The sequence below is a fragment of the Archocentrus centrarchus genome, chromosome 18, assembly GCF_007364275.1.
Source record: "Archocentrus centrarchus isolate MPI-CPG fArcCen1 chromosome 18, fArcCen1, whole genome shotgun sequence".
Classification (NCBI taxonomy): Eukaryota; Metazoa; Chordata; class Actinopteri; order Cichliformes; family Cichlidae; genus Archocentrus; species Archocentrus centrarchus.
Genome location: NC_044363.1, coordinates 15,442,433 through 15,456,276, shown reverse-complemented (window position 1 = coordinate 15,456,276; position 13,844 = coordinate 15,442,433). Strand labels below are relative to the sequence as shown.

At 39.6% G+C, this 13,844-nt stretch overlaps 1 protein-coding gene across 1 annotated transcript; it reads right to left on the bottom strand.

Annotated features, from left to right (window-relative positions):
• Positions 1-454: 454 nt before the first annotated feature.
• LOC115797433 (E3 ubiquitin-protein ligase TRIM39-like) lies at positions 455-5,024 on the bottom strand. The gene is made up of 10 exons (XM_030754012.1): positions 4,798-5,024; positions 4,622-4,710; positions 4,335-4,360; positions 4,122-4,217; positions 3,068-3,301; positions 2,782-2,929; positions 2,490-2,516; positions 2,094-2,158; positions 1,564-1,681; positions 455-1,086 (listed from the first exon to the last, which is right to left on the bottom strand). Exons 1-10 carry the CDS (start codon positions 5,022-5,024, stop codon positions 695-697), a joined length of 1,422 nt encoding a protein of 473 aa, XP_030609872.1. The 3' UTR covers positions 455-694.
• Positions 5,025-13,844: the final 8,820 nt, after the last annotated feature.

Genomic DNA, 13,844 nt, shown 5'->3' with positions numbered 1-13,844 from the left:
TATGTGAGGTGCAACAGATCTCAAACAAGATCAAACAAAATGCAGTGCTTTTATTTCCCATCTATGGCATGAAGAGAAAGTAATGTGTATGTTACAGAATTATCTTTTAGCTGTGTGTGTGTGTTTAAACTTTGTTTTATAAATGATTAATGGAATAAATGATTTTTGTGAATAACTCCGGTCTCAGTGCTTGTTATACTACACACATAAGCAGAGTGGTGCACAGTATTCAGCTTATCAGCAAAGAGCACAGACTCACATTTATCATCATACAGCATCCACATTTCTCCTACTTTAGTGCACGCACAAGCCGAACGGATAAAACAGCAAGCATTTTTTTTTCTCTTTGTATAAAAGTATTTAAGAGAAACAGTTGGCTAATAAAGTAAATTAGGCTAATGGTTATAGCTTTTCACTGGAATAAATACATAATAATTTCCCTGTGCATAGACCTTCCATGAGGTGAACTTAGGCCTGATGGACTGGCAGAAACCCTGATCCTGGTACTACCACCTGATCTGTATCTGGATAACATGTGGGAGTTTTGCTCTACACTTTGGATACAAATATTTCCTGTATTCTGCTCCAAGTGCTTTCTGTTTGCATTCACAGATTACAGCATCATCCTTACCCAGATAAATACTGTAATTTGGTTACTCTTGAGACGTTAAAGAGGATGATCAGAGTCTCTTGTTTAAATTACTTCAGGATCTACACTGACAGCATCCTCGACTGGACAGATAACCAGTGGGGCTGTGTTCAGCCCGTTGTCATGAAGACAGGGGTTAAAGTACGGATACAGCGGCTCTGTGAAAGTGAGCCCACTGTAAGTATAAACATGAGTCTTTGCCTCCGTGTTGTAGAAGGACACCAACCCTTCTTCACAGTCCAGGAATATACCAACTTTCTGAGGAATTTCATTCAGGTGAAGGGTGATGGAGGGCCCAGTGCAGGCACACAGACTGCCGCCTTTGCGTCGACATATCGCCCAGTAACCGTTGTCGGGACAAACTGTGATGGCCCCCTTCCTGTTGATGGACTCCCGGGCCACACCAAGATCCCAATCTCTTTTATTCCCAACCTGAAACACAAGAATGCATCACAAAGAAGAAAAGGAGTGAGAAAAAGATCACACTTAATCAACAAGTAAAAAATGTTTAGGCTTGCATTGTTTAATTATAAGCTAACCAGGCTCAGAAACCTTTGATAATGGGCTGGTACTGTCATTTATTTTCTCTGGTCCTCATGTGACACCAAGCACAACAGACAGAAAAGAAGAGGTGAGCATCATAGAGCCACCAGGGGGTGCAAAGAGTTATTTTCCTGCGTATTTAGGTCACAACATTACACAGTACTGAGTCACAGAGAAGGCTTGTGTATAATTTTCTTTTGTGTATTTTAGGCTAAGTCTTGTGCTGTGTTTGCTCAGTCAGATGGCTTCAAAATTGTCAGCAGGTTTTTGGCTTTAACATAAGTTATGTCCACATTTTCCCACAATGACCACAACTACAAATTATTTTACAAGTCAGCATTTTTTGTAATTGTCCTTTAATCCTAACTGAACTACCCAGTAATGTTTCCCAGATGTGAAGCTTTGTTTCCCCAGGACGGCGACGCAGGAGTCGAACCTGCGGGGGTTGTCGGACAGCAAGTTCCTGAAATTCAAGGAGCTCAGGCTCACCTGTGGATCACCACGATCATATTCAGTCACAACAACTAACTGATTCCATAATTATCATTACTTTACATCTTCCTGAGCTCAGGGTCACTAGTTTCCACAAACCCTGAAATATGCTCAGTTGTCTTTTCGGTTCTGTACATCACAGTTTATTTTCTTGGTGAAATTGCACCAAATTTCAGGTGTTTACACAGTAATATTGCAGCGCTTACCTGCAGGTGAGCATTGCTAACTAAGCGAGTGATTGCACAATTATACAAACAGCTGCATGTTTATTTATCCAAGCCTCATCAGCACTTTGTTGGATCCTTTTTGCAGCAGGATTTGGCTGCATTTAGCACTGAGCTTTTGTTGACATGTTGGCTCTGCAAAGGAGTTCTAGTCAGGAATCATACAGCTGCAAATTACGGCGTACCGTTTTACTGTCCGGGGACAGGACGAGCCAGCCAGCAGCAGTAGCAGGATCCAGAGTCACATCCACTGGAGACAGAAACAGAAGAAAAGCATGAAAGATTTGATAATTTTGGATTTATTTATAGTTTTCAAAATTACAGAAACAATGCAGCAAGAAAGTGTTACTCTGAAACTACTGAATACAGATTTTTATTTAAGTTGCCAATTTTGAGTGACTTGTTTGGCTACAGAACATCTGGATTCTGCATCACATACACATGTACGTGTTTGGAGAGGCTTAAAGATTATTTATATGCAATGTGAAGAAGCAGTTTGTTTTTAGTACATATTTTATTGGATATGTTAGTGACAAACTGTTCATTCTCATGTAATCCACATATTATATCCATGCACGTACCTGCATATTTGTTCGCCCTGCTTACTTCTGCAAAGGAACAGAACAGAAACTGTGTGTTACTTTAGTTTCATTAAACAGTATGTAATATCATAGAACTTGGCAAAATATTCTTATTTTGGTGAATGTTGTAAGGTTTAATTTAGTGTACCACTAAAGGTAATTCTGTGCAGAATCAAAGCATAAAATATGATATAATACAGACAAAAGGCAACAGGTTTATGATAAAACTAGAGAACCCAGACACGCAAAGACTAAAATCTTTGTCACTGATATTAATGTAACGATTACAGACCTTCTGCCGACATTTCCTTCTCAAGTTCATGGCAGATGTCGGCCAGTTTGGAGAAGGTTTTCCTCACAGTCATTATGTAGTTTTCTGACTGGACTTTGACATCAGACCAGTGCTTGATAGACGCTGGGGCGCTCAGATGTGAAGAGCTCTAAAACAGCACCAGTGACAGATATGAGTACAAATAAACAGGCAGACAATCAGCAGTCTGCATAATGACATATCAAAATTTTAAATGCTTTAACCTGCTTGGTTGAGCTGAATATTAAAGTGAAATATTCATTCTGACCTGCAGGAGGAGAAACGGGTTCTCAGTGTGCTCCAGGTGCTCCAGCTCGCTGCTTCTGTTCTCCAGTTCATTGACCTCCTGGTTGATCTCCTTGAGAAGCTCCTCCGCTTTCCTCTCAGCTGCCTCGTGCTTCCGTTCGATCTCCTCGATGAGCAAAGCCTGGTTTTCCTCAATTACGCTTATCATCTTCGTGGCAGCCTGAACACTTGTCTGTATATCTTTTTCTTTATTTCTCTGCAGATGTGCATAAAATATTTAAAAAATATGACTTTTGCAGATCGGTACCCCTTATGTAATGAAACAAAATGCAAAATGAAACAGTTTTGTAACTGATAATTGTTACAAAGAATATGTCTGCTTATAATCAAAATCACAGGTTCATGCAGTCTGTTTTCTCTATTAATATCATAGTGTATCCCACTCACCAGAATGGAGACAGCATTGCTTTAGAAAAGTGTCAAACTAGAGAGTAAGGACATTAAAGAAAAAGACTTTTCTGAGAAGAAGCTCAAGTGGAGGATTTTTAGCTTTTATGTACTATTTGTTTTATTCACTTTTATTGTTATTTCCATAATTATTCTGTCATTTAATCTGAGTCTTTTGTGCACTAGGTTACTCTGTACTTACAGTTTGCATGTGCACTGTAGCAGTATAAACTGTATATAAAAGATCCAGGCCTGAAAACTGAAGCTAATGTGGAAGTGCCTTTAGCCTGCATCCCCCCCCCCAAAAAGGCCTGCAGGTGGAGACTCCTCCATATTTTATTTCCAGTCTACATGAAGCATTTTTTTCCTGGGAACACTGTTGCTTTTTATGGAAGCTTGGTTCTGCCACTAAAAAGAAGAAAAAAAATCACCATCCATAACTCAAAATTTCAAGAAAAAACAACTCAAAATTTCGAGCTGTGGATGGTGATTCTCTCTCTTTTTTTTTTTTTTTTTTTAAAAAGCTTGCATAGCTTTTCTTCTGATGTGAGCTGTTGCAAATGATTTAATTGAAGTTTTGTGAGTTGAGTAAAGGTCATATTAAAAAAATATTAAATGACAAAATGTACTTTGCTCAGCTCCACTGACTCGTTGATTTCTTCAGCCTTTTTTAATCTGCTCTGCATCATGTGTTGATAGTGCTCTTGAGTCTTCTTCACCTTCGTCTGTAAAGGTTGAAGTTGAAATCATTTATTTTACATGTCAGATCATCTTTAAGTTCTTTACAAGAGAATCTATAAATGTTCTTATATTTAACTGTTTGTGTTTGATAAAATAAAGACCTTGATCCTATTGATCTCCTTCTCCACTGGCACGAGCTCATGATGTTTGTGATCCTTCTCTATGCAAGTCATGCAAACAGGCATGTGGTCTTTCTTGCAGAACTTCTCCAGGACCTTGTTGTGATGTCTGCAGAGGGGACTCTTGCTGAAGGTTGCTGGATCAGTCAGCCTGTGCTTCACCATCACTGGATCCCTTAGATGAGGTGCCAGATGATTTTCACAGTACGACGCCTGGCAGACGTGGCAGAACTTGACAGCTGCTAATTTGTTTTCCTGGCAGATGTCACAAGGAACAGGCTCAGGCTTGGAGGACTGTCTTTTAATGTGGTGTCTCTTTGCTGGAACTGGTCTGTGTGCCTGTCTTTCCTTCACAGATCTTTGAAATTATAATGTCCATCTGATTAATTCCATTCACATTAAAACGTTCAAATAAAACACTATAATACTGTTAAAATCAACCAACCTTTGAAAATTTTCAGTGATTTCTCTTAAGCCCACATTGATCCTGAGTTCGGGGCGTTTTTTGAAGTTTTCTTTGCACAGCGGACAATCTGACCTATGCACCACATCCCAGTAGTGTTTGATGCATTCCAGGCAGAAATTGTGTCCACATGGAATAGACACAGGGTTTTTGAAGCTCTCCAGACAGATGCTGCACTGAAATTGCACCTCAGACAATAAGGAGGCCATGTTTCTGACAAAGAAATTTTGTTACCTACAGTTGCTGGAATATTATGTACATTGTGGGGTGTAACATGGATTTCAACTCATCAATTCAGATTTTAAGCTTACATTTTAAAGTACATGTAAAAATGCAGACTACTCAGAAATTTACTGTGCAGACAGTTCAATCAATCAATAAGTTTCTAAAGGGTCACTGATTTTAAATGCTTGACCCATCTAGACAGCAAACTAAAAGGACTAAAGATTACTTTTATAATTAAACATGTAATCAAAGTCATTTGTCCACTGTACCCTTTTCAGTTAGATTCACAACTCAGGCCAGAGAAAGTATTTATTTTAGATGCTTCTTGGAAGTAGATACACAGATAGAAAAAGGAAAACTTCTGTATATAACTATACCAGTGTTAACATATGCAAAATCAAAAACCATATCAAATTCTGAGAAAATTCAAAGTTTCTCCTTTCATCTGATGATCTACTTTATAATCAGACGTATCAGTGAGGAAATACTGTTTATTTTAAGCTAGATTAACTTATTTATCAGAAGTATTGAGAGCGTCAAAGAGACAAAGCAGTGAATTGGAACGATTCCAATGAAAACTACATAAACTCTTCCGAGTTCCTTCTTGCGATTTCATGACTGTTTTTTATGTTTGAGTATTTAACTTGCAAACTTGTGAGTTTTGTCTTGTATATCTGCTCCTCAGGCATTTATCACCGCATTTTATTTGATCAGTTTGCCCTTCATTGAGTCCTCTCTAACACTCAAAGCATTAAGGTGCACAAATATCACGAAAGGGTTTCATTTGTTCTTATTCAAATGTTGATGCCTCAAATTTTCATGAAATATTATTCATTAAATATTATTCTATGCCTTCTACCTACATTTTACATGCCACCTCAAAGATACCCACTTTCACTATTTTAACTCTGTGCCTCTTTTTGTTTTTAATTGCTGACTCTATTTGTGACAAAAGTCAGTTTATCTGAAAGAAAAAGCATCATATATTCTCATCTGCTACACTAATTTAATTAGTATAAATAATGCCTTACTTGTTTGGGTTGGTTGACAGAAAGCCCTTGATAGATGTGATAAACGCACTATGAATGTCCACAAAAACATGCTCCTCTCTCTAAAAAAAATCAAACAGATCAAAGTTCCTCCCACAGTGGAATTTCCCAAACAGTTATACCAGTTATTCTTGTTCTCCTTCTTAAAGCTTCCCAGTTCTTACTCTACATTTTAACTGGTATTCACTGTTTCAAATTCTTCTTTCTGCAGTTATCAAATACAATATGTTCTTATGATAATCCCAAATAAAGTTAGAACACAGGTACAAAAACAACAACATGCTATTTCTTGCTTATTTGGTGCAGAAACTCTGTGACTTCCCATTTCTTTCCTTGGAAATCTGTTTCTGTCTACGAAAGAAACAAAACAGAAAAAACTAAAAATATTTATTTCTGGACCACATTTCAAAACTTCCTTAATAAAAGTTTTCACAAAAGCAGCAAATAAAAAAAAATATAAGGCCTAAATTCAGAAGGTTAAAAGCGATATAAAAATTGTATTAGCGTATAAAGATCAATACAGTGCAGGAACAGGTAAATAAATTCTTAATAATATGGTATAAGATGAAACTCAAAGGAGATCACAGGCAGAAGTGCTCAATTAACTTTCTCAAGGGGCCATGAGAAACGGGGACTGATGTGGAGGGGCCCTTTGGGAAAATTAATTAGGCACCCCTGCCAGAACCTTGGGCCTCTGATTACAAACACTTAGTCACCTTTAGCCTTTAACCGTTCTCCCAGAACAGACCAAAGACTTCTTGCCTGAGCACACACACCCAATTATCCAGACAAACACAGCTAGCAGACTATCTCTATGACACCATCCTCTGTTTAAGCTGAAACTATCTCTAGTTTATGCAGAAGAAGAGACAAAACTAGTATGAATTTTAAATAAGTGATCCTTTTCTTATTTATCTTTGATGGAGATGCATCAAAGTGTGCATCTGCATCTGTTTCTGTTAGAAGTATCACTGTTGCTACTCTGCTCTGTTTTGTTTCACTGGTCCACCCGTGCAGTACATCATACCCCCCCTCAGCCATCACGGGGACATGCCTGGTTTAACCTTTTACCTGAATGCCACAGCAAACTTGTGTGCTTCACACTTCCAATCCCTGTGTTTATGTATAGCTGTCTTTCTTGCTTGCTCTCTGCAGGGTTGTTGCTCATACACTCACATGTGTTAACTTAACAAGTTCTCATAAGATTACATTTTGAACTAGGACTGTGCAAGTCTTTATTTCAATTACAATGCTGGCTTCCAGTGATTATTTAAATAATTTCTGTGCCCCGTTTTATTTTGCAATAATGTTCTCATGTTGCCTTTCAGCATACCACGTTTTACTTTTGGCCCTCTACAAAAGTCCAAAGTCACTCTCTTGATTAAGTAGAAATTGTTTGATTAAGAAGAAAAATTTTGTCTTTTTAAAAATTTAATCAACCCACTATTCAACCAGTCGTGAGCAATCGTGTTAAATAATTGGGATGATGAGAGTCAAACCTTAATACAGATTTGCATGCGTTTGGTTTAATGTAGCTGAAAGCTTATGTGTGCCATAAATCAACGCATACCAATCTGTATTTAAGGTTTGTCTCTCATCATCCACTGTAGCACAAACTGGGTGTCATCAGGACGCTACAACACAGAGTGGACACCAGACGCAGCAGCCAAAGAAGCAAAAGAAAATTGTATCAAAAAGGTACCGAGTAAATGCAGTTACCTCAGCTTGGTACTGGCCAAAGCTAGGAAGGCTCCTAAAGAATGCTCCAGGCAATCCAGGAGAGAAGAACAAAAACTGCTGCCAAAGCAAAAGCCATTGGTGATATCTTATGTGTCAGAAATATCAGAAAAGCTGAGACGCATTTTTATACAACAGCATGTCTCTGTGGCTTTCAAACACCAAATATTGGTCCACCCCAAGGATCAGGTCCCGCAGTACAAACAAAGCAGTGTAGTGTACACTGTTAAGTGCTAAGATTTATGGGGAATAGGTTAGAGATCCCTCTGTCATGCTGGCTGATTTCAAATACCAGCTTGCTGCTAGTAATATTACACCTAAATCAATCAATCATTTATCAGATCATCAAGAACTTCAATGAGAGTGGTTCAATTGTTGTATTCCAGCCTGTTCAGGGATTAATTCTGGTGTTGGAGTTGTGGGCATTATTCCCCTGACAGATTCATTGTGATTATTTTTTATCATGACCATTTGAGTGTTTTTATGTCTTTTTGCTGTTTTTAGTGTGTGTGTCTGTGTGTGTGTGTGTGTGTGTATGCCTAATACAGTAGGCATCCCAGGTTTTTTTCTTTTTTTTTTTAGCTAAATGGAGTATTTTATTGGTGTAGCTGTGGTGTTGTGTGTTTTGTTTGTTTCCTTCCCCTCTTGTCAGGGCCCCTGGCTGCCAGTAAGTCCATCCCAGCCTTTTGTTTTTTTAATTATTTTAAGTTCCTCAACTGGTGCGCAATTAGTGCCACAGCCCAGACACCTTATGTTTTTATGTTTAGATTTTTAAATAGTATTGTTTTAATAAAGTATCCTCTTTTTAACAATTGACCCATCTCTTGCCCTGGTGTATTTATTCGAACCTGTGTAGTCTCCGATGCTAATTTTGAATCCATTTCTTTATAAATTTAATATTTTCTCAGGATGAAATTCCCCCAGGTGGCAGCGAATATTCAGAGAAACCTTGACCGCATTGTCACACAGGCAAGTGTGAATGTGTCTGTGCATGCAGTGAGGTAGAGACTTTTGAAAGATGGCCAGGTGTCAAAAAATGCAGCAAAGAAGCCACTTTTCTCCTGGCAAAACATCAAGGACAGACATATTCTGCAAAAAGTATAGGGACTGTACTATTGGGATATGTTCCCCTGATCCCCAACAAAACTACAATGAACAGTGGAAGTGTGATAAATCATCTTTTAAACATTTTCTCATGTAGCTGGTATGCCCGTGTTTTTAGCTTTGCTAATTGCACACTTAAAACTGAGCAAAGTTCCTGATGACAAATATATAAAATGTATTTAGCTGGGACATACTTAAATGTGCAGTCTGCACTTATAATGTGTTTAACAAGGATTCAGTAACTTCATGTTGTAATTATGTCAGTGTGATTGTGTACAAGAAGAAATAATTCAATTATAATTACTGTAAGTGGTGAGAAAGACCACAGAAAAAAATGGAAACCCAGAATGGACAAAAAAAAAAAAAAATATTGGAAGCAGAAAAACAAAACATAATTTGTAAGTGAAGCAGGCAGAGTGTGGACCCAAAATGCAGGGCTCAGAGTCAGACATGAACTTGAAGCACAACTTTTATTGCTGGCGAGAAGCAGGAAATAAATAAAACATACAGAGCATAGTTACTCAGACAAACTGGAACCAGAGCAGGAAAACTTACTACCATGAGGGACGACACAGCAATGAACTAAGGAGGGGCACCTGGGTGGCTTAGTGGTGAAGCTGGCAACCACATACATATGCCCAGTGGCTCCTGGGTCCTTCCATTTCTTGTCTCTCTCCACTGCTGATAAAAAAGCTGCTGTGGCTGGAACCAGAGCAGGAAAACTTACTACCATGAGGGACGACACAAAAATGCAAAAAAAAACCCCCCAATGAACTAAGGAAAACTGAGGGCTTAAATACATACAGGGTGATTAAGGAAACAGTACACAAATGGGGGGAACAGGTGAACTAAATCAAACTAAGCAAAACTGAACATAATGCACAAAAGACCAGATTGACAAAACAGGAAGTGACTAGACATGACAAACACAGGCTTGACAATTAGACTACACATGGACTCAGGGAAAGCAACAAACTGTAACCAAGAACAGAACTTCTGAGAGCTATAACAAAAACCTGACCAGGAATTAAAGGTACAAAAACTCAATATTGCAAAACATACAAACTAAGAATCAAAAGCTGAAACAGGCAACAAAGGGAATAACAATATCAGGATCTCAACAAACCCAAAAAACACAAGACTGGGTAAAAGGACCAGGAAGATGACAAAAGGTCATTTCACATGTTTAAAACATGTGTAAAAAAAAAGTATCAAATTACTTTCATTATTAAACATCTTTCTGTGTATTTGTCCTAAAATGAGCAACTTTGGACTGTATGGATAAAAGACACTACAGAGAATGTTTGAAAATATAGTAAGTGTTTCAGTTCCCCTTAGAGAGAGAGAGCTAAAATATTGTATTTCCTTCCTTCTGATCAGAATAATGAATTAGAGTAAATAACATCCTTACAAAAATGAATCACCAGACAGTGATGTTACTGAACCTGTTCTGAAAGTTCTCAATTGCAGCTGTATGAAATATAATACTATAGATGAAGCACAACAATTGCTAGATATTCTTACTAGGTGAGCTCTTATACGCCATACAGTGTGAAAAAGCCACTGATCATTGAGCCTGATCTGTGCAGACTGACACAGCTACTATCTTTTGACTTTTTAGTGATGAAAGGATAGATAGTGCTGTGCAGAAGTCTTAAGCTACCTCTCATGTCTTTCTATGGAAAATGGGAAATGGATCCGTGATTTATTGAAGCATGTGCAAACACTAAACACAGTACATAAGGCAAACTCTATTTGTAATATTCTAACAAGCTTGAAAGTCAATATGTGGTATGACATGTTGTTTCTTCAACACAGCCTGAACTCTCTTAAGAAGACTAAGAACAACATTACTGATTCCAGGCAACCACAAAAACACCTCTTTTTCTCAGCTGGAATAGGGTGATGGGGGGACCTTTAAGAAGTGGGGAACCGGAGGGTGTGTTCCAACTATCAAGGGATCACACTCCCCAGCCTCCCCAGGAAGGTCTGCGGGAGTATGGGGTGTCTGACCTGTTGTTGCGGGCCATTCAGTCCTGGTACAACCGCACTGAGAGCTTGGTCAGTATTGCCGACAATAAGTCAGACTCATTTTTCCTGTGGGTGTTGGACTATGCTAGGGCTGCTCATTGTCACCGATTTGGTTCATAATTTTTATGGACAGAATTGTGGCGTAAGGCTTCTGCTTTGGTAGATTCAGAATTTTTTGGGGGGGATAAAGTGGTCCTGTTGGCTTCATCAGGTGGTGGTCTTCAGCTTGCAGTGGAATGGTTCACAGCTGAGTGTGAAGCGGCTGGTATGAGAGTTAGCAGCTCTAATTCGTTTGGCTCAGGGACGAGTTGCTGCCCCGGATGGAGGACTTTAAGTATCTCAGCATCTTGCTCATGAGTAAGAAGAAGAAGAAGAAGAAGAAGAAGAAGAAACAGCCTTTATTGTCCCACAGAGGGGAAATTTGGGTGTAACAGCAGCCGCAGTTATTATAAATATAAATAAAGATATAATATATATATAAAAAGAAAGGAACAGGAGACTGACAGATGGATTAGGGCTGCATCTGCTGTGATGCGGACACTGCACCAGTCCGTCATGGTGAAGAGGGAGCTGAGTGTGAAGTCAATCCACATCCCCACCCTCACCTATGGTCACAAGCTTTGGGTAGTGACTGAAAGAACAAGATTGTGAATACAAGCAGCAGAAATGAGCTTCCGCCAAAGTGTGGCTGGCCTCTCCCTTAGAGATAGGGTGAGGAATGCAGCCATTGGGGAACAGCTTAAAGTAGAGCTGCTGCTCTTCCACATGAAAGGAGCCAGTTGAAGTGGTTTGGGCACATGAGTAGGATGCCTACTGGGTGCCTCTTGGGTGAGGTGTTCCGGGTATGTCCTATTGGAAGGTGGCCCCGGGGCAGACCCAGGACACACTAGAGAGATTATATCTCCCGGCTGGCCTGGGAAAACCTTGGGGTCCCCCTGGATGAGCTGGAGGAAGTGGCAGGGGAGAGGGCAGCCTGGGCATTTCTGCTTAGGCTGCTGCCCCTGTGACCTGGCCCCTGATAAGCAGAAGAAAGTGGATGGATGGATGGATGGATGGATGGATGGATGGAAGGAAGGAAGGAATAGCGTGGTATCTTCCAGATTTGCTCCATGTCAATGAAAAAAGCTATTCTCTTCTCCCCACAGAAGATCAGGACTTGACAAAAACAAAAGAAAATCAATAAAAATACAACAAAAATAAAGTAAGGAGATCAGAACTATCAGACTTTGTTGCTATGAGTTGAAACATGTGTTCTCATCATTTCTGTCATGGTCCTGGGCATATCTGTCAAGTTTTGTATTTAAAAATATGGGAAACTTTTTTCCCACTGAAAATATAAGTTGCTATATGACGTCATCACCTAATTTGCATAATTGATGATGATTTAAACCAAAAACGTTTAAATTTGGATTCATCACAACACCTGTTGCCACTGAATTTCAGTCCTGTTTTTGTGTAAATATAGCATGCCTCAGCATTTTCACCCTACTTCCCTTGCTTAAGAGTGACTTCTTGACAACCACCTTTCCAATGAGACCATTTCTGATGGGGCTTCGTTGAAAAGTTGTTGGCTCAACTGTAAGTCCAGACGCATCTCTTAGGTCCTGTGTCAGATCTTCACTGGATTTTGTTCCCCCTATTTATCAAGAACATGACTTTCAGATACTATTTATCTGCCTTAGATAGGTTTTTAGGCCTGGCACTTCTTCTTTTGTCCTGTACTTGGCCAGTTTCCACTGTTTTTTTGTTTTTTTTTAAGGGACATCATGCACACCTTGCTGAGATTTGCCTAGTTTTCAGCTAATAGTTCTTTGGAAATCACCTTGTTAAAAGGAAATTTAAAAGTAAAATTATTTCAATATCAACAGCCATAAAGAGACAGCATCTTCAAGCTCAATTAAACTTAGAAAATGACATTAAAAACTTGAAAGTAAACATCAACAGTCTGGGAGTGAAGAAGACAATAAAGCCCTATAAATGTCTAAAAAAGAATTAAATGTATTGTCAACATACAGGGGTTGGACAATGAAACTGAAACACCTGGTTTTAGACCACAATAATTTATTAGTATGATGTAGGGCCTCCTTTTGCGGCCAATACAGCATCAATTCATCTTGGGAATGACACATACATGTCCTGCACAGTGGTCAGAGGGATTTTAAGCCATTCTTCTTGCAGGATAGTGGCCAGGTCACGACGTGATGCTGGTGGAGGAAAATGTTTCCTGACTCGCTCCTCCAAAACACCCCAAAGTGGCTCAATAATATTTAGATCTGGTGACTGTGCAGGCCATGGGAGATGTTCAACTTCACTTTCATGTTCATCAAACCAATCTTTCACAAGTCTTGCTGTGTGTATTGGTGCATTGTCATCCTGATACACGGCACCGCTAGCACAAGTATTGGGCCAAGGGAATGCCATGATATGGCAGCCCAAACCATCCCTGATCCACCCCCATGCTTCACTCTGGGCATGCAACAGTCTGGGTGATACGCTTCTTTGGGGCTTCTCCACACCGTAACTCTCCCGGATGTGGGGAAAACAGTAAAGGTGGGCTCATCAGAGAACAATACATGTTTCACATTGTCCACAGCCCAAGATTTGCGCTCCTTGCACCATTGAAACCGACGTTTGGCATTGGCACGAGTGACCAAAGGTTTGGCTATAGCAGCCCGGCCGTGTATATTGACCCTGTGGAGCTCCCGACGAACAGTTTTGGTGGAAACAGGAGAGTTGAGGTGCAAATTTAATTCTGCCGTGACTTGGGCAGCCGTGGTTTTATGTTTTTTGGATACAATCCGGGTTAGCACCCGAACATCCCTTTCAGGCAGCTTCCTCTTGCATCCACAGTTAATCCTGTTGGATGTGGTTCGTCCTTCTTGG